This window comes from Populus nigra, chromosome 16, assembly GCF_951802175.1.
Source record: "Populus nigra chromosome 16, ddPopNigr1.1, whole genome shotgun sequence".
Classification (NCBI taxonomy): domain Eukaryota; kingdom Viridiplantae; phylum Streptophyta; class Magnoliopsida; order Malpighiales; family Salicaceae; genus Populus; species Populus nigra.
The window spans coordinates 9354184-9376200 of record NC_084867.1 but is presented as its reverse complement, the minus strand read 5'-3'; the positions used below and the strand labels follow the sequence as shown (position 1 = coordinate 9376200).

Sequence of the window (22017 nt, the reverse complement as noted above, 5' to 3'; positions counted from 1 at the left end):
AAGGCCTGTATTGTTGCAAAAGGTTTTCATTAATAAGAGAGAGTTGAATATACATAGACATTCAATCTGGTGATTAAGCCGAGCACAATTCACCTGGTTATTTCTCCAGTACTCTTAAATATTTGGTCACTCCATGGATATTCAAAACACATTTCTTAATGGTTTCCTTCATAAACATGTTTATATGCAACAACTACAAAGATTTATTTATCCTGATTATCCACAACATGTGTGTAAATTGAAAAAGGAGCCTTTATAGTCTTCGACAAGCCCCAAGGGCATGATTTTCAGATTTACAGATCAACTGCACCAACTTGGTTTTAAAGGCTATAAAGGCTGACACATCTCTTTATACTCTTTTCTAAGACACAATCCATATAATCATCCTCATTTATATGGATGATATAATTGTTGCTTGCTCGGACACCAAAGCCATTGATCAATTGTTCTACAAGTTGTCTATGATTTTTCCAGTCAAAGGTTTAAGATCTTTTTTTCTTGGTGTGGAAACTCTTCGTGATGGACATGATTTATTTCTCACTCAAAGAGAATATATTGCAGATTTGCTACGTAAGGCAGACCTTGACAAAGTGAAACCATGTCCAACATCTGTCATCTTTCTAAACTCGAAGGTTCTGATTTCAGTGACCCTCAACTCTATAGAAGCACTATTGAAACTCCGAATTATCAGGATTTACTCGTCTAGCTAGATTTCTCTTACATTTTTCATTGTGTAAGAAAGTTCTTGCATTAACCTAAGGATCCTTATTGTCAGACGGTGAAGAGAATACTCAGATATCTCAAGCAAACAATATCATTTGGTCTTTGGTTTACCAGACAAACTAATCAATCTCTCAACACTATGCTGAGGGTGATGGATGGTACGGTTGCACAATCGGAACTGGGGATGCCTAATGCATGAATTCGTGGTTGTTTTCTTTATGTGATTAGCTTCTGATGGAGGTGATTGATAGGTTTGTTTGGAGGTGACTGATATGTTCAAAGAAGCTGGCCAATCAAACGCAACCAAGCAACTGTTGAATTTTGGCAATAATTAATTACCTTCTTGATTTCAATGGCACAAGTACAAGGATCTGTCTGCTGCGTTGTAGCTGAGCTTAAAGAGTGATTGAGAAACAAACAAGCTTGTCTTCTTGAGAAACTTCAACATTTTCCCATGATTCAAACAATCCTTGCATACTTTATTTAAATACTGATGGAAAGGAATGCCAGAATCATAATGGAAGGATGAGACGAGCTTACAACCATGCTGGATTCTTCAATGGAGTAACAACAGCTTTCACTTGCAAGTAGTTGTGGAGGCTGTAGATACCCTTTTCCCTGCCTATTCCACTCATTTTATAGCCACCAAATGGAATTGCCGCATCAAAGACATCGAAGCAATTGACCCATACACTCCCCACCCTCAATGCTCGTGACAAGGTGTTGGCAGTGTCCACATTCTTGGTGAAAATTCCTGCTGCGAGACCGTAACGAGTGGTGTTTGCCCTCTGTATTACTTCATCGATATTCCTGGTGCAGAAGCACAACTTGTTGTAGATATACAATATAAAGACCATAACTGAATTTAAATTCAACTCTGTTCCATCTAATTTGATAATTTTTAAGATGAAGACAAGCTTGTTTAAGATTACAGCTCACTTGAACTTCAAGATGGATTGAACTGGGCCAAAGATCTCATCCTTTGCTATCAACATATCATCCTGTTCTAACAAGAAGTTACTATTGCATTGCAAAGATTAAGATTCAATACTTTGATACACAGTAAAAGGGGAGCAATAATAACAGAGTGGTGCATCTATTACCTGTACATTTGAGAAAACAGTAGGCTGGATAAAGTAGCCCTTGGAGCCAAATCTTTGACCTCCACATTCAAGGGTAGCATTGCTTTCAACACCAGATTTTATGTACCTGAGAATCTTCTCAAACTGCTCGGAGTCGATCTGAAATTTCCACAAACAACATTACTTGATGGCTCTCACCTTTTTTCTCAAGGTGCATAAACAATTACCATTAATTGACAAAGATGAACATCCCATAACAACTTACAACTTCCATATAGTCATATGCAAGTTTGGATGTTTAACCATTGACCATTTTAGCTATAAGCTTCAGCTAGGTTTGCAGTTTCACTCACACACAGAAAAGAAGGATCATGCTCATAATCTTACTGAAATTCGTTGTTTTCTAACTTTTAGGTCTCATGTAACGACCAGTGCGGCCATGGACCCAATTGTTAGAGTAATTAATATGAGCCTTAAACCGAGCTCTTGAGAAATTTTTTATGCCTATTTGAGAGATTTCTGGTGCCTATTCAGATTGCCATGGCTCAATTGTTTCAATCATCAAATCTTACAGGAAGAGACAGGGTACCTGAGGACCTTGTTCAACGCCCTTCTTGAAGGGATCACCAACAACACGTCTTAGAGCACGTGCCTTGGCTTTTTCTATGAACTCATCGTACACACGTTCATGTACATATGTACGAGAACCAGCACAGCAACATTGTCCCTGCAAACAGCAAGCATGCAAAACTAATCAGTGGTTACACATCAAATTGAAACCAGCATTGTATGCACAGTTGTTGGACAAACCTGATTAAAGAACAAAGCAAAGTGTGCAAGCTCCACAGCCTTGTCAACATCAGCATCCTCACATACAATGAAAGGTGATTTCCCTCCCAGCTCTAATGTAACTGCTTTTAGGTTACTTTTTGCAGCAAGTTCAAGTATAATCTTACCAGTTTCAGTTGATCCAGTGAAAGCAATCTGCAAACAATATGGTGTATTTAATCACTGCTCTACCACAAACAGACTACATGGCATACACAGTACAGGATTTTAGTTAATACAATTGTAACAACCAAGGGTGTCGGAAATGCAATCTTTTACTACGATTACTAGGATCAAGAAAAATATTGGCAATCCAAAAATGTTAGAAATGAGACCTCTTACTGTGACAAAGAAAAGAAATTAGTTGGATAGAAAAGGGTATGGTGTTCCGAAGGTTCTATGATCCAATCACGAGGTGCAACTAATCTATCAATGAAAGTGAGACTAGGAAATTAAAAACAGCCATGAGGAAGCTTATGGTTCCTATATAAAAAGTTCTTCTTGATGTTGCCATTGTATCAGTGTTACTCTGGAAGCTGTGGTTGAAAGTTGAAACAACAGGAAGCCGTACATTTTCAAGTAAAACCACAAGTGGAAACAAAATTTCAGACTCTCTGAGCCATGCTATACAGGAAGTCAAGGGATTATGTACCATAATGCTAAGCTCATATGCCATAGATTCTCTTGAAAGCTGGCAAGATACTGACAGATAATAAAATACCTTGTCCACATCCATGTGACAAGCAAGAGCGGCACCAGCGCTTGGACCATAGCCAGAAACTACATTCAGAACACCTGGAGGAAGACCAGCCTGCCATAAAGGATAAAAAATAGATTTCAAGAAAACCCCATGGTAAAAAGTAAAAGAAATTTCACATGTTTCATCTCTGCCATATTAAGACTATTGTTTACCAGGAAATAGAAAAAGAGCCGATCATGCTATTTAGTTTAAGGAAATTAACTGCACTGTTCTAGAGGTTTAATACACACCTAAGGGTTGCTGCATAAAACAATCATTTCCATATTCACCAACCTTTTCAGATTTAAGTGGATAATTGAACGCATTTAAGTGGAGAATTTTTATGAACTTTATGTGATACCTGTAAAGGCATTGTTTGCATAGCTTTGCTGCTCGCATATATCATGATAATTCTTTTTGAACTCTTATACCAGATATTTGTCATGTAAACATTTGTCATTAATCTTACCTCTTGGAAAAGCTTTGCTGCATAGAGAGCAGTCAATGGTGTTTGTTCTGCTGATTTTAGAACAATTGTATTACCACAAGCTAATGCAGGTCCAACTTTCCAAGCAAACATGATAAGAGGAAAGTTCCAAGGGATTATCTGTCCGGCAACACCTATGGGTTCGTGCAATGTTTGAACATGGTGATTACCATCCGCTGGAACTGTTAGTCCATGGATTTTGTCTGCCCAACCTGGATATTAAAGACGAAAAGAGTTAGAAATTCATGTAGTCAACAACATAAGAAGTTGACATTGCATGCTTTACTGAAATCTCACCAGCATAGTAACGAAATAAACGTGCAAAACTTGGCAACTCGGATTTAGCAGATTGTTCATAAGGCTTCCCACTATTCCATGACTCTAATGCTGCAAGCTCCCCTCTATGTTTATCAACCAAATCAGCAAAACGCAACATTATCAGTGACCTTTCCTGCAAAGATTCCCACATATAAGTCAACTAGTAACAAACAAGACATCATTGACATTATAATTCACCAGAGAGGCAGAGCAAGAGTTCTTACATAAGCACTCATCTTCGGCCATGGTCCCTCATCAAAAGCTTTACGAGCAGCAGCTACTGCACGGTTGACATCTTCAGCATCACCTTCAGCCACATGAGCAATCACTTCTCCAGTACGAGGATCATGTGTTGGAAAGGTTTTGCCTACAACCAATTGAAAATCCAAAATCAGCAAGAACGCTTAATTCAACGGGTTGGAAACAGTTTTCCATTTCCAATGCAAGAACTGCAAATGAAAACTGAAAAAAAATAACACAGATGTTTTATCCACCAAGGACTACCAGATGCTGCATCGACGAATTGGCCATTGATTAAATGCTGAGTGTAGCTAATTTGAACAGGTGGAGTGATTGTTTCCTCAAGTGCTGCAGCATTGCTAAACCTGTAGACCCCCCTTCCGCTGCCAGGATTTTTTCCTGAGGATCATTTCCCAGAAATGTAAATTAATCTTGACAACCTTAAATCCGAAAAACTAGAATATATATATATATATATATATATATATATATATATATATATATATATATAACATGATTGGAACAAAAACAGGAAACTATCTTTGCATTCCCATGCTCAGAACATAAAAGAAAAAGAAAATAGGGCCTTCTTTAAATTTTAAAATTTCCATTCTCTTTATGACTCGTGTTCTGTTCACCTGGAGAAACCGTAAACAGATTCTCTTTACGGCTGTTGCTATATCCATGTGCCCAAAGTCAAAGGGAACCGCTATGGATAGAAGGCACTGTTTGTAAATCATCATGTGGTCAAAGAGATCTAGTTAAGTAGTATTAAGTAAAAACAAAAATGGGGATTCTGTTTTTTTATTTTATTTTTTCTCAAGCACTGATTTGAGGCCCGAGTTGACATTACATAGACTTGAAACTCCATGTTCCTGTGTTAATTAGAAATTAATATTTGGCTCCTTTTGTGAAACACTATCTGCTGAACAGAGTTACGGAATAAAATCTCCAAGACTTTTGTTCCATGCTGAATCTTCTTTAGACTCAAAAAGAAAGATGAAAACCTCTTGTAATTCAAATAACAGAAAAAAAGACTCTAAACTCAAAATTCTTCATCCATTTCTTCTCCACCTTTACCTCTTTTGCAACCAACCAAACGCAAGGGGTATATCTCCAAAATTAACTAAAAAATATATTAACAGCGTAAAGAAGCTGTAGCTGAAGGAATGAACAATAAAACTTCAATCATCTAAAAGGCAATAAAAAGGAACAGGATATAAATGAAATAAAAGTACCTCGAGACAAAAGAAGAGGAGTAGAAGCAGAGGGAGCAGAGAGAGAACGAGAAAGCAACGAAGATATCCTGCGAGCTGCCATCACGACTTCCACTGTGAGGTCTCAGTACACTACTGCTAACTACTTATTTTCTCGTTTATCTAAATGAAACCATGTGGAGAGAAGACAGGAGCTACTTTTTTCTTTCTTTCTTTCCTTTTTTTAACATTAGAATTATATAAAAACACTACGTTTTTGTCTTCTTTGCTTGTCATTTTGTACGTTCTATCTGCAATCAACCGGTGACTCCCAATGCACCATCCATTTCTATTAGATTAAATCTTATTTTGATTAAATGAAAAACATTTAAATGTTATTAGCAAAAGATGAAAGAAACGTAAATTAGTTTTATATGTGATGGAAGGTGATGAATGCAAAACGTATGCACTTTTAAATTCACTATTTGCTATGATAGTGAAATGATGTAAATGACTTTTGTTGGGTCATTCAAGCAATCAAACACACACAAATTTACGTGGTTCGGCAACTTGCCTACTCCACGGAGCTACTGGTTTGTATTAATCAAGCTTAGAAACAATACAAACAACAAAACAAGGAGGAGGAGAAAATTCTTCTCAACTCAACTCAACTCTCCCTAGCTCTCTCTCTGTGTTTCTCTCTTGTTCTCAATCTGTTCTCTCTTCTACATCTCACTCTCAGCTCACCCTCTATTTATAATCAAGACATTCTTCTTTAGTCAAATATGGTAGCCACCATTTTCAATGGTAGGCAACCTACCATGCCTAACTTTGCAGCCATGTTTGACATGGCTGCCACCACCACCAACTTGTGTCCACACTTAACAATCTCCCACTTGGACACAAATGGTGCTAGATCTGTCTTTTAATCTCTGAGACCAACTGAAGCTTTACACAGCTTCAGTTTATCAAGAGTAACTCCTTTGGTTAACATGTCAGCTGGATTCTTGCTTCCGCAGATCTTTTCTAGCATTAGTTGCTCCTCGTCTAGCAATTGTCGGATGAAGTGATATTTGATCTGAATATGCTTCGTCCTGGAGTGAAATGCTGGATTCTTGGCAAGGAAGATTGCACTCTGACTGTCACTGTACAAAGTACCCTTTTCCTTCATCTTGCCCAATTCTTTCAGAAAACTCTGCAGCCATACGATCTCTTTTGCAGATTCTGAGACTGCAACATATTCAGCTTCTGTTGTTGAAAGAGCGACGATCTTTTGCAAGCTAGAACTCCAGGAAACAGCAGTCCCTCCTAGAGTATATACATATCCTGTAGTGCTCTTTCTACTATCAACATCTCCTGCTAGATCAGCGTCTACAAAACCTTCAAGTTTCAAACCACCAGCTGTGAAAGTAAAACATGTCTCTGATGAACCTTTTAAGTATCTCATGATCCATTTCACCGCCTCCCAATGTTGCTTTCCAGGATTGCTCATATATCGGCTTACAACTCCCACTGCATGGGCAATGTCTGGTCTGGTACAGACCATAGCATACATCAAAGAGCCGATAGCTGAGGCGTATGGAATCTTATCCATGTATCCACTTTCTAGCTCAGTTTTTGGTGACTGGTCTTTGCTGAGCTTGAAATGATTCCCCAGAGGTGTACTTACTGGTTTAGCATTATCCATACTAAACCTCCTGAGAACCTTCTTGACATACTCTGTTTGTGAAAGCTTTAGTATGCCTTTGTCTTGATCTCTGATGATTCTCATGCCAAGTATTTGTTTAGCAGTTCCCAGATCCTTCATTTCAAACTGTTTTGACAATTGTTGTTTCAGCTTGTCAATCTCCTCAATGTTGGATCCTGCAATCAACATATCATCCACATATAATAGTAGAATGATGTAGGAGTTGTCAAAATGTTTGACATAGCAACAGTGATCAGCCTGACATCTTGTGTATCCCGAACTACACATGAAGTTGTCGAACTTCTTGTACCACCGTCTTGGAGCTTGCTTTAAACCGTATAGGCTTTTCTTTAGCTTGCAGACTTGGTTCTCCTTTCCTGGTATTTCAAACCCCTCTGGTTGTTGCATGTAAATGTCTTCCTCCAATTCTCCATGAAGAAAAGCTGTTTTTACATCTAATTGTTCAAGATGTAAATTCTCTGCTGCTACTATCCCCAGAACAACTCTGATTGTTGTAAGCTTCACAACTGGAGAAAATATCTCAGAGTAGTCAATCCTTTCTTTTGTTGAAACCCTTTTACAACAAGTCTTGCCTTGAACCGTTTGCTTCCATCATGCTCAGTCTTTACTCTGTAGACCCACTTATTTTGCAAAGCCTTCTTTCCTTCAGGTAGTGTGGTCAGCTCCCAGGTCTTGTTCTTCAGCAATGAACTCATCTCATCCTTCATGGCTAACTCCCACTTGCTTGAGTTTCCATCTTGTAAGGATTCTTCATAACTTAGCGGCTCACCACCATCTGTCAATAAAATATAATTCAGTAGAAGTGTGAACCGTTGTGGGGGCTTTATAGTCCTTGAAGACCTGCGAACATAAACAATTGGTTCACTTGGCTCTGCATCGTCTTGTGTAGTGGTGGGTACAGATGTGCTTGAATCTTCTTGTAAAGACTCTTGAGTTGTGTTCTGCTCAGTAACATCGGGAAGGCCTTCTAACCTTATGAATTCAGATTTTTGTGGACTTGTATCTGAATCAGTCATATCTGTTTCTGCACTTGATCTGTCTTTGTACAAAACTTTCTCATTGAAGATCACGTTCCTGCTTCTGATAATCTTTCTGTTCTGATCATCCCAGAACCGAAATCCAAATTCTTCATCTCCATAGCCAATGAAGAAACATTTCTTGGATTTGGCATCTAGCTTGTTGCGAGCATCAGAATCTATATGCACATAGGAAACACACCCAAAGACCTTTAAATGAGAGAGTTGTACCTCTTTTCCTCTCCATACTTCCTCGGGCAATCTGAACTCCAAAGGAACTGATGGTCCACGGTTGATCAAGTAAACTGCAGTATGAACTGCGTCAGCCCAGAATGTTTGAGGTAGCCCTGAATGCAACCTCATGCTTCTAGCTCGTTCATTGATGGTCCGGTTCATTCTTTCAGCAATGCCATTCTGTTGTGGTGTGCCTGGAATGGTCTTTTCCATTCTGATACCATTAACAGCACAATACTCCTTGAAACCTCCATCAATGTATTCTCCTCCATTATCAGATCTTAAGCATTTCAACTTCAAACCTGATTCATTCTCAACCATAGCCTTCCACTTCTTGAATGTTTCGAACACATCAGATTTATGTTTCAGAAAGTAGACCCATACCTTTCTGCTGAAATCATCAATGAAAGTTACGTAATACCGAGAACCTCCAAGAGATGCCACTGGAGAAGGTCCCCATAAATCTGTGTGCACCAGTTCTAGCTTTCTTGGTCTTAAGGCCCTGCCAACCTTTAAGAAACTGAGCTTCTTCTGTTTTCCAAGAACACAGCTTTCACAAATGTCTAGATCAACATTTTTAAGCTCTGGCAGTTTTCCCTTCGACTGAAGTATCTTCATCCCCTTTTGACTCATATGGCCGAGTCTACAGTGCCATAGCTGTGCTTGATCTTCTGCTTCAGTAGAGGCAATAATGTCTGCACATCTTGTGGTCATATACAGGGTGCCGGTTTTCTTTCCACGAGCCAAAACCATTGCTCCCTTTGATACCTTCCACATACCTCCAGAAAAAAGGATTGAATGACCACTCTCATCAAGTTGTCCGACTGAGATCAACTTCTTCTTTAGTCCAGGAACATGCCTTACATTTTGCAAGTTCCACGTAGATCCATTCATTGTCTTGATCTGCACTTCTCCTATACCCACAATCTTCATTGGTTGTCCATCGGCCAAATAGACTACACCGTGATCTCCAGCAACATAATTTTGCATCATCTCATGGTGTGGTGTACAGTGGAATGAAGCACCAGAATCAAGAATCCAATCATCAATTGGACTTTGTACAGCAAGAATCAAAGCGTCTTGCACCTCATCTGTGGTAGCGTTTGCAGAGTCAGCTTCAGGTTTTTTCGGTTTTGTGCAATTCCTCATGAAATGACCAGGTTTGCCACAATTCCAACATTCAACCTGCTTTCTGGGTCCGGACTTGCTTTTACTTCTGTATCTTGATTTGGATCTGCCTCTGGATAAGCCTCTATCCTGTCTCCTCCCTCGAGTGTTAATGTTGAGAGCTGATCCTGAACTTGAACTTTCACCTGAGTCTTTCCTTCGAACTTCTTCAGCTAAAATCAAATCTCGGATGTCATCATATTTCAGTTTGGATTTTCCAGCTGAGTTGCTCACGGCTGTCCTCATACCTTCCCAACTGCTTGGAAGTGAAGCTAGCAAAATGAGTGCACGGATCTCATCATCAAACTCAATCTCTACAGATGACAATTGATTTGTGATGGTATTAAAGTTGTTGAGATGTTGTGTGACGGAGGTGCCTTCTGTCATTTTCAGGTTGAACAACTTTTTCATCAAGTGCACTTTATTGTTTGCCGAGGGCTTTTCATACATCCCAGACAAGGCTTCCATTAGTCTTGCAGTGGATCTTTCTTTCGTAACATTATGAGCAACTCTTCTTGATAAGGATAGCCGGATAATACCCAAAACTTGTCTATCAAGAAGCAACCAATCTTCTTCAGACATATTCTCCGGTTTGCTCCCCAAGAGAGGAAGATGAAGTTTCTTCCCATATAAATAGTCTTCAATTTGCATTTTCCAATATCCAAAATCTGATCCATCAAATTTTTCAATTCCCGCAGCCTTTATTTCATCTGCCATTTTTACTGTATCTCCGATTTGAATTTCTCAAATCTGACCTTACAGATGTGTCCGGAACGGCCAAAAATATTGGAAACGACACTGAGATCACTCCAATCGGACTTCGGATGGCTCAGATCTTAACAGTCAAAGTTTTGGATCAACGGACGGTGCAGATAAAGCCGCGTGTCAGTCCAGAACAGCGTCTGCGAAGCACTGGATCAAAACCCACCTTTGATGACGTGGCAAGATGACGTGGCTTCCACGTAGGTACACCGGGACCCACCTTGCTGACGTGGCAACTGCACGCGCGTTCGTGCTGACGTGGCAGTGTCTGACGTGGCTGCTGACTGGTCTGATGACGTGGCAGCTGACTTGCTGAGGTGTCAGATGACGTGGCAGGAGACTGTACGGTTTTGCTTGCGTGGTGGATGACGTGGCGGGTCAAACCCGGTTCAGTTGCAGGTATCCGGGTAGAGACGACGCGTGGAGCGCGTGGAGCGCGTGGGCGCGCGTAGGCAGTGGCTTCGTCGGCGCGTGTGGGCGCGTGCGGGCATGCAGGACGTCAGTTTTTCGCCGGGTTTTCACCAGTGAATTCGTCTCCTCTTGCTCTACACGATGGTATGTTCAAAAACACGTTTTGAGAACTTTGATTTTTGAGTTTGGATCAAACACCCTCTTTTTCAAGAACAAGCTCTGATACCAGTTGTTGGGTCATTCAAGCAATCAAACACACACAAATTTACGTGGTTCGGCAACTTGCCTACTCCACGGAGCTACTGGTTTGTATTAATCAAGCTTAGAAACAATACAAACAACAAAACAAGGAGGAGGAGAAAATTCTTCTCAACTCAACTCAACTCTCCCTAGCTCTCTCTCTGTGTTTCTCTCTTGTTCTCAATCTGTTCTCTCTTCTACATCTCACTCTCAGCTCACCCTCTATTTATAATCAAGACATTCTTCTTTAGTCAAATATGGTAGCCACCATTTTCAATGGTAGGCAACCTACCATGCCTAACTTTGCAGCCATGTTTGACATGGCTGCCACCACCACCAGCTTGTGTCCACACTTAACAACTTTCCCTAAAAATAATTGTTACTAGGATTATTTTTATCTTTATTCGTTTGTTTGAAAGTTCCTTTTATTTATTCAATATTTTAATAAACAATACTTCTAAAAAAACTTGTCTAGGAGTGTTCAAGTTTTTTTCTTTTTTATACACAATTAAATTAAAAAAGCTAATGGCATGTGGGAGCTATCTTGCACTTTAGATGGTCCGTATGATAGTTTTTAATAGTGAAAAATATGTTTTTTTTTCTACATCTCGTTTTATTCTTCGTTATCTTTTTTTCTTTTCTTGATAACGCATGTCAGCTTAAATGACTGATTTATTATTGGTGTTTTTTTTTCCCTTTCATTTCTCTCTCCAACACCGAGAAATGCACTAATAGTGATATGTTGTCAATTTATTTTTCAAATAATAATAAAGAAGATAATGATAATAATAATAATAATGATACTAATAAAGCTTTTAATAGTGATAGTGATAATAATAATAATAATAGTAGTTGTAGTAGTAGTAGTAGTAGTAGTTGTTGTTGTTGTTGTTGTTGTTGTTATTGTTATTGTTGTTTATTATGATAAATAATCGTGTTAATGATAGCAATAATTGTGGTAATAATATAAATAGTGGTGGTGGTGATAGTAATAAATAATAATATTAGTAATTATAGTAATAGTAATAGTAATAGTAATGATAACAATAATAGTAATAGTAATAGTAAATTTCCATTTATTTTGGAAATATTTTTGTATGGCTTGTGGAAATAAAAATTGTATTGTTTAATGTGATTCATTTAAAGCTATAGTTCCCTCTATAGTTTTTATTGCATAATTTGTAAAGGATTCAAAAGATCCTTTGGAATAATATTAAATCCTTTTATATATAATTTAATTTTTGTATTTTTATCTATTATGAATGTGTTTGGTCCCCTTTTAGAGTCCAATATATTATAAAAGTCACTTAATTTAAGATCTCTAATATATTAAAAAATAATATAAAGTATTTTTCATTAACCCCAAGGTCAGTCAGGATAATGCCAATGACAGTACTCGAGGGAGGCATGGTTATAACATCAAGGCATCGGGTGATTTCAGATAATTTAGCTTGTAAGGAATCTTGAGTAAGGTTAAAGTAAGCTAAGCATTAACAAAAGATATACAAGACGCTTTGGAAAAACAAATGTAACTATAGACTAAAAAATATTGTTTACTTAAATAATATAATGATAATTTTGTCATTTATATCAAAAAAAAAACTTAAAAATAGTTATTTGGAAGCTGTCCAAATTAATTAAGGGCAAGTTATTTTATTTTCATTCAAAAAATATAGTGAAATGATTAAAATATCCTTAAAAATAGAAATTTTAAAATTGACTTCAAAGGGCAATTTGATACTTTCACAATGATTTTTTATATATATAATTATCATGTCAAATAGCAAACACTTTGGAATTTGACTAGACAGAAAAAAAATTACACAATGAAACAATCAAAATATACAAAATACAAAAAAATTAAAAAAGTTTGAAAAGTAAAAAAAAAACAAATATACATGAGTCGGAAGAATGTTCAAAAAATTATCAAAAATTAATTGAAGAAGATCAAAATATTTAAAGGTAAAAAATTTAACAGTTCAATTTTGATTGGTGAAAGCCTTATTAAAAAGAGTAATTTAATTTGAGAAGAAAAATTCAAAATTGGATTTTAAAAACTCAATTGGGATTTTTCAGAGTTTAATTGAATTTATCGAGGGCTTAATTGTAAACAAACTTGGTTTTTAAATTCAATTTGGGCTCTCAATTGAAAGAAATTGAAGTGTGATGGTTGAATTGCAATTTCAAAAAGCTAATTTAGTCAAATCAAGGGCTTAATTGCATAAATATTAAAGTTTAATAGGCAATTAAGGAATTGATTGAAGAAATTCAAAACCAGGAACCAAACCGTAAAAGGCACGAGATTTCAAAGATTTAAATCAACAAAATAAGAGGCCAAATTAAAGATAGTTGAAAGTTTGATGGTCTATTAAGGGTCAATTTGCATAAATCAAGAACCACTAACCAAATTGGAAAAGACACTGAACTTTAGAGCTGACAATTGAGTTTGATAAGGGAGGAATTGCATGAAATTAAAAGTTTGGAGGCAATTGCATGTACAATTAAAAGAAATTGAAAGAATAAGGACTAAATTGAAGTCTGTCAAATCCTAAATTAAAAACCTTAATTTTTAGAGTTTAACCTAAATGACGCATCACTTGGATTTAATGAAGGAATTGAATGACACGTCGTTTAACTACTATTTATCCTTTTTTTTTGCGGTTTTGGCTGATCGAGTTGATACTTTCAAACGAATAAATGTGAAGTTATAAACCTCCAAATCGAGTAAGGTTGGATCCAAACAAAAAGTATGCATCTCCTCTACCAACTTTAGGTGGTAGTTAATAACGATGAAGTCGAAGTTGCTCCAACAAGGCTTTGAAACCAGTCAACTCAATCAGTCATGACCATGATACCTATTATACAAAACCACCAATTTCTCGTATGTTCACACTCAAAAGCTTCTTAGTGGGTTCTTATCAAGAGCTGAAAACCTCTCTCAAGATTAAAAGACCAGAAACAACCTCTTACCCTCCAAGTTTAGAAAAACCACAAAAAATCCTAAAATCAAAACCACCATTACAAAACTAACCAAGTACAGGGCTTCCAACTGTTAAAACTTATCTAGAACCGTCTCATTTTGATCATAGGTTCAAGCATTAATCAATCAAGATCAATCCTTTATTAGGTCCATCAAGAAACCCTAGTACCCTCGTGAAAAATCAAAGTTGTGAGGGGGGGGAGAAGAAAGATTATTCTTAAAGTTTATTAGTAATCAAGTTTATTACTTGGCATCGAAGAGCTAAAAGGATAAGTTAAAGATTGAGCAAAAAATTGAATTTTAACAGGAAAAATGGCAGTAACTATTTTGAGTTTTTGGAAGGTATAATTATTTACAAGTAGGTGATGTCAATGAGGCACACCTCTAGCCTATTTTACATGTTTGATGATTTTTTTTAACTTGTTTTAGTGTTATGATATTTTTAATTTTGATTTTGATTAATACTTAAAAATGTTGTTTTTTATTGTTAAAGTTTTGCTTTGACTTATTTGTTAATGTTCCTGAATACTTAGATGATGTTTGTTGGATTGGTTTTGATGAAATAAAGTGGTTTGAAATCTGTCAAATATGACAATAAGGTTTGTGATATTTTTATTGTGTTGGTTAATGCATGTTCTTAGTTTCAAGGTTTTGGTTAAGTTCTATTAAAGGTTTAGAAAAACTAATTTTGATCCAAATTGCATGAATATATAGGTTATTTTAATTTGGTAGTTTTTTGAAGTTAGAACCTCATGCTTGATTTTAATCATTTTAAGTTTTTTATTAGTTTTTTTATATACAAATATGTCTGTGTATAGTAGTGTTAGTTGTTAGAATAAAGAAAACATGTTTTAGAGGTAAAAAAATGCTAGTTTTAAAGGCACGATAGTGGTTGGGTTTCAGGCAGTGGTTGGGTTTTCTAAGATAGTGTTCTTGTAAAGAACCTTACCTTAACTCTATGTTTTGGACTAGTTTTGGTCCATTTCTTTACATTAAACACTTTGTTAAACTTAATTAGTTAATAATTTAGGATTTATTTGTATCAATAACAAGTTTTAATGGGTTTTAATCCTAGGATTTTGGTTTTGAACCGAAACTCATTTTGACAAAATCATGATGTTTGAGTGATAATCGAAGTGAATAGGTGTCAAATTATTGATCATTATATAATTTCCAACATGTTTGTATCTCTATTTTGATCATATCTGGTCTGATTTAGAATCTATGTTGCTGGGTTAGTGGTTAAATGTTTTTCATGTTCTTTATTTTTTTTTTGTTTGATTTGTTTTGTTGAAGGAATTTTGAGTTTTTTATGTGTTTAATTTGTTTTGTTTTTTTTATTGTTTTCGAGTCAAACCAAGATCTTTGGTTTGGTTTATGGTCGAACTAAAGATTTCTAGTCAATATCCATCCAAGTCAACTTGGTCGGGTCAAAGGGTTAAGACCCTATTTGGTTTGAAATCTTTTTGTTGTAGGGTTTTTGGGTTAAGGGTGTATCTGATAAACACTCCCTGTTTTGACAGTTTTATTACAAAAAAAATGAATTTTTTCTAAACAAAGCCTAAAAATATTTTTAAAAAATATTTTATTTTTTCCTTGCATATGGAAAAAAATCCTAAAATTATTTGAGTTCCTTTTTTAAAAAATCTAAAATATGTTGTCATGTTTTAAAAAATATTGCATGGATTTTACAACAAGTTTGTAAAATTTTAAATTATTTTTGCCTATAATTTAAAAATATTAAAAAAAATGCTTTGGCAAGAAAATATTATTTACTTCTAATATAAGGATAAAAAACTTAAAAGGAGTTAATATCCAAAATATTATTAGAAATAATAATTTATTATTACTCACTTTAATATAAGGATAAAAAACTTTTATATGGTTAGTATCCAAAATATTATTATGAATAATATAACTCATTTACTTCTAATATAAAGATAAAAATCACAAGAAATTTTATCTGAAATATTATTTGAAATGATGCGGTAGAAAAAATTTCAAGTTTATCTTGAAAGAAGTCTCAATGATAATTGAGGATATTTTACCATTCCAGACCAAGTTTTTGACCTAGAAAATCAGAGTTTATTTATTGTAGCAAACCCGTCATAGTAGGCTAATAGAAATAGAAACATCATCCAACCATAGCAAACAAAGAAAAATAATGCAGTTTACCTCAAGTAAAACATACTAAATGTGCTAATACTTTTTTCTCTTTATGCAATCAATCACTTGCCTAGAATCTCTAAATAATCAGTTAGGGTTTCTAATAACCATAATACTAAGTGGTGAATCCCTTACCAACTAAAGACCATCCAGAACACGACTGGAAAGGGTCTCCGCGATGTCGCGTTCACGTGAGAAGGGTATTATAGAAGTCAAAAAATTAAAAATGGCTTCAAGAGGCTTTTTCATCTTTTCACAAATATTTTTTCGTTATTATCAGGTTAGCTTAAGGCAATTGAATATTTTCATAAATAAAAGAAAAGAATAAAACAAATAAAAAGTAGATAGTGCACATATGACATGTGTGGAAGACGATATATGTGACGCCTTTTGTCATCCAAAAATATCCTTTCATTGTATCTTTGTAAGCACTATTGCATCCTCTTCCTTTTGGGGCAGCCCGTGTCAGTATTGGATTGTCAATTTGTTACCAGTAGGCCTTTTTTTCCCTCTTCTTTTCTTTCTCCTCCCTCTAAAATGATAACTCGGTTCTCTTTGTTGTTAATATTTCAAATTCATTTCCTATTCTTTTGATTTCTAATTTTTGTTTTTGTTCTTTGTAAATGTTTTATTTATTTTCAATTTCATCCTTTAATCTCAAATTACAACATATTATGTTTTCTAATTTAGTCCTATTTTTTATTTCTATTTTTTTCTTGGATCTTTTGTAAAAGTTTTATTTGTTTTCAATTTCGTCATTCTATCCAAAATAATAGTATATTACTTTTGCTAATTTGATCCTCATTCTTTTGATTTTTTAAGGGTCTTTTGCTAAATGAATTTTTCTATTCAATATAAAATTTATTTTATATTACAATTTTAATCCTTAATTCTTTTAATTACTATGTTTTGTTTTGAATCCTTTTATATAATTAAAATTATTTTGTCAATTTTATAGTTTTTCCAAATAAGGTGCTTGATGTCTAATGATCCGAGCCATAGATTTAAATAGTTAACGTGATGAGTTTATATTTTCTTATATCAATTTATTTTGATCTCATGATCTAGGTTGCGGGTTTAGTGGGATAATCTGGGTTGGCTCGGCCTTGATTACTAGGGTTTGTAATTTCAAGTTTGTAATGCTAACTCGGTTTTACCATAATTGATATTTTTAGGTCCCTTTTTACCTCCATTTTTTTTTATTCAATAAGCTGGAAATTGAGTTCCATTATTTGCCTCCTTTTGAAAACCTTTTTTTTTTTCCTCAAGTTATAGCGTCTACTTTTTAAAATTTTAATTCATCTAATATTATTGTCTATTTTATAATTACATAATAAAAATAAAATCAATTTATTTAATAACCAGCTAGTGGAATTTTCGTCCTTTTAAAACGCGTATACTACACCTGAACATCATTTCATTTTTTACAGGAAAGAAATAATCCGGTTCCACAGCAAATCACGGTCACTGAAGCTAGTCCTACCTAAAACTACGATGATTGGATTACAGGGAAGAAAAGACAAATATCATGTGTATAATCATTAAAGCTTTTCTTCTTCTCTAATTAAATTTTGACTACGAGACACCATCGATAATAATAAATGTTAATTAACTTCAAAAAAATAGAATCATTGCAACGAATGGATTATAATTGTTTTTTTAGATATTCACCAGAACACTCTCCTTCACAGATTTGCCATCGTCAGCAGCAGCGTCCTTGCTGTTTGTGTTGGCAAGGAGTTGATGAGGTATATATATCATCCCTACAGAGTACTTGGGTCACCAAGCATTTGGAATTCTATTGCGAGAGGCCGAAGAGGAGTTTGGGTTTCAACAAGAGGGAGTGTTAAAGACACCATGTGAAGTTCCTGTGTCTGAGAAGATCTTGAAGGTGGTTGAAGAGAAGAAAGATGTTTACTTGTTGCATGGGTTAGGGCCTGTTAATGCAGAGTCGACGGCCAAGGAGATGATTGGTTGTTACTCACAATCACCAGATTGTGAGCTAACACCTTCTCATCATCCACAAATGTGTAGATGATCAACAACACTTACACATGCAGGATCACCGAAGACCCGTCCTTTTTCTCTTCTTAGAGGCTACTTGGTTTTGCTTTCTTTTTGAGAGAGAATATTCCAGCTACAAGGAATACATTTAAAGAGGAGTATCAATTTCTAATTAGGATTGAATAATTAAGCTGGTAGATTTATATTAGGTTGATCAAAATTAAGGAATATATATATATATATATATATATATATATATATATATATATATATATTCGGATAGCAGTATAAACAGGGGCGGAGGTAGGATTTTTAATAGGGGGTCAAAATAATATAAAAAGATATTTTTTTTAATTTACTATACATAAATTGTAAAAATAAAAAAAATTGCATGATTTAGTTTTATTCAAAGAAGTAACTACCAACATATGACGATCTTTGTATAAGATAAGAAGTTTAAAGCAATACCAAATTGAGTCAAAGCTATGAAGTCAATGTCATCTTCATAATGTATTCATCACTTTAATTTTGTTGATCTTTGTACCTATCAAATATAAATATACAAAATATATAAGAAACATTAATTAAAGCGATGCATTATTTATGTTTGATAAAACTTTGAAATAAAGTAAAAAATAATAAAGAATGATTCTTACATATTTAATTTAATTGTGCTCGTCGTTCTTTCATATAGTAGAAATCATCGATTATCATATCAATTGTGAATCTTTCATCAATTTCTTTTTCTATATAGACAATCAAATAATTTGCAAGAAAATCACCATTCATCTGATTGCGAAATCTTGTTTTAACAATCTTCATCGCTGAAAAAGCTCGTTCAGTTGTTGCTGTCGAAACAGGAAGAGTTAAAATAAGCCGAATCAACCTATCAATGAGTGGATAAATTGTTGATTTTTCTGTTTCAACCAATCCTTGACATAAATCAGCAATCGATGACATATTCTTTAACTTTGGATGATTGGGCACATCAAGCTCATAATGCTGCAACTGAAATCTCAAATGAGTTTTTTCTTGATCAGAAAAGTCTTCAAGATAGAACTTGTCAACAAGTAAGCATATATCTTCAACACTGAATAATTTATAGTTATTTTTAGGATCTAAAGCTGCGCTCAACTTAAGAAGCTCAATTGTCTGCTCATTGAATCTATTATTTAGCTATTGCAACTGTTGATCAATGATAGCTATAAATATATCAACTCGGTAGTGATGCTCAACTGTTATTGATTTTGTTTTACGACGAGATCATCCCACACTAGAAAAACAAGTATCCATATCAGGAACTTCAATGTCTTGATGCTTACAAAATGATGTTATTTCTTCTAAAAGAGTTTCCCAGCCATCATCTCTTAACTTCTGAATTAAAGTCTTTGTGGTAGTCACCAAATGAATAGCATTTAAAATGTCTTGACATTTCTGTTGCAAAGCTTGGCAAAGCACATCAGTAATTCCCATAACATTCTTCATTATATGCAAGATGAATGCAAAATCAAATGACATTAGCAACTTAAATGAAAAAGCCGCATCACCACGTTGAGAATAAGTAGATCCATCTAAAGTGATGTTTTCAAGAACCAAGCAAGTTGCCCCATACATTTTTATCAAACTGCAAATGGATTTGAAGTGCAAACTCCATCTGCTATCTCCAGGTCGTTGCAAACCTACTTGATTAACTCCTTTATCCATTTCAATCTCACAAATATCAACTAAATGTTCAATTGTAGCTGCTTGAAAAGCCCGTAATTCATCATTACGCTTGCAAGAAGCACTAACAATGTTAATAATAAAAATCAAGTTCTGAAAAAAGGTGTGAACATCAGATATTTCTCTAGCTGCAGCAATAAGATTCAATTATAATTGATGAGCTAAGCAATGTACATAATATGCATAAGGGCAATAATTAATGAATAAAGTTTGCAATCCATTCCACTCTCCACGCATATTACTAGCACCATCATACACTTGGCCCCTAATATTTTGAACATCAAGATTGTGATGAGATAAAATAAAGGAAATCTCTTTCTTAAGAGTTAAAGCAGTTGTGTCTTTGACATGAACTATATCCAAAAATCGTTCTCGTATAAATCCACTTCTATCAACAAACTTAATAACAAGGGCCATTTGCTCTCTTCTGGATTCATCTCGAGCTTCATCAATAATTAAGCAAAATCTTGCATCACCAATCTCATGACGAATTGAAGATTGAACATTTCTAGCAAAGACATGCAAAATTTCCTTTTGAATTTGATGCGAGATGTATTTAGCATTTTGTGGAGCATTATCCAAAACAAGAGCACCTACTTGTTCATTATATGATGCTAAAAGTTCCAACATTTCAAGAAAATTACCTTGATTTTTTTATTCTGGACGTTCATCATGTCCTCTAAAAGCACATGCTTGAAATATGAGCCAATGAACAATATCTATTGAAGCTTTAATACGCAATCGATTATTTAGAATTTCTTGAGTAGTTTGCCTCTTAACTACCTTCTCAATATGACATAACTGATTTTTCAAATTTTCCAAGCATCTGGTAGCAAATCTATGAGCTGAATTTGGACCTTTTCCCATATAAGTTAAAAAAGCACATCATTCCCTATCATTAACTTTCTTCCAACAATTGAATCCTTTAACAGTAAATGTGTCTGATCCTGGCTTTCCAGATGACTTACTTGAAAATAGATAGCAAGGGAAACAAAATGCAGTATTTTTCTCTGAATATTCAAGTCATGGATAACTTTTGAACCAATAAGACTGAAATCGACGAGGATGTTTTTTACCAGTCAGCGGATATTCAGACATCAAAGGTTGATATGGCCCTAAATTAATGTATGCCCTTCTAATTTCATCTTGTTGATTAACCAGGTATTCCCAAATTTGAGGACGATTGCTTGGATCTCTAATCAGATGAGCAATGTCGATTCTAGTCGGAGGCTGCTCATTAATCAATGCAGGTTCTTCATAAACTGAAGCACATTAGGGTTGTTCAACCATAACTTCAACATTACACATTGGAGTTAATTCACTAGGCTATGAGTTATCAATATTTTTCCTTTTTTTCTCAAAAAAGGAATCAATTCTTCTTATTTTGTTCATGATTCAACCTAAAATCAAAACATCATAAATTTTTATTGTTTTCTATTTAAAAAATAAATACAAATAACAATGTGTTGAAGCAATAATCAGAACCAAAAATAAATTTTTACATGTAAACCACACTGACATATGAAAGCAAAATTAACATATTAAAAAAAGAAATTGATATATAAAAGCATATCTAACATAAAAAATGAGATTACTAGTTCCTAAAAAAGAAAACTTACACTGAATCAAAGTTGGGTATACGCTCTTCAAAGAACTCAATTTGGCTGGAAAGACTGTGTCTAATTGTATATTGGACCTGGTGATAGTAAGGTACACGTGAGAAAAAATTGATAATTTTGGTGGCTCTACTAAAAACAAAACATAAAAAAATCCAAGTATAATCGAAACAAACAAACCCATAAAATATATCCAATTAATTAGAAAAAACAACATTCACCATAACAAGAAATAAAAAATGATAAAACTAGTAGATCTGAAAAAAAAAATAGCAGAATTATATATATGTATTCATTAAATTCTTAACAAACATTAAAAAATATTAAATTACTAATTACCTTGTTGTTTCGATGAATTAATTGGCTGCAGCTTTGCTT

General features: G+C 34.7%; 2 protein-coding genes across 4 annotated transcripts; both read right to left on the bottom strand.

Moving 5' to 3' along the window:
* Positions 1-1035: 1035 nt before the first annotated feature.
* On the bottom strand, positions 1036-5878 carry LOC133676133 (benzaldehyde dehydrogenase, mitochondrial-like). Of its 3 annotated transcripts, none has more exons than XM_062097721.1 (11): positions 5656-5876; positions 4682-4816; positions 4402-4544; positions 4157-4310; positions 3842-4071; positions 3355-3444; positions 2616-2789; positions 2395-2532; positions 1827-1964; positions 1663-1724; positions 1036-1533 (listed from the first exon to the last, which is right to left on the bottom strand). In XM_062097721.1, the coding sequence occupies exons 1-11, from the start codon at positions 5735-5737 to the stop codon at positions 1260-1262; spliced, it is 1620 nt and encodes a 539-aa protein (XP_061953705.1). In that variant the 5' UTR covers positions 5738-5876; the 3' UTR covers positions 1036-1259. The 3 variants fall into 3 exon arrangements, with proteins under 3 accessions (XP_061953705.1, XP_061953706.1, XP_061953707.1); XM_062097722.1 differs by having other exon boundaries at positions 1331-1533; positions 1656-1724; positions 5656-5878; XM_062097723.1 differs by lacking the exon at positions 1036-1533 and having other exon boundaries at positions 1705-1743; positions 5656-5878.
* A 13686-nt stretch (positions 5879-19564) lies between these two features.
* On the bottom strand, positions 19565-20653 carry LOC133676067 (uncharacterized). Its single transcript, XM_062097639.1, has 2 exons — positions 20266-20653; positions 19565-20151 (listed from the first exon to the last, which is right to left on the bottom strand). Exons 1-2 carry the CDS (start codon positions 20651-20653, stop codon positions 19565-19567), a joined length of 975 nt encoding a protein of 324 aa, XP_061953623.1.
* Between the last annotated feature and the right edge of the window lie 1364 nt (positions 20654-22017).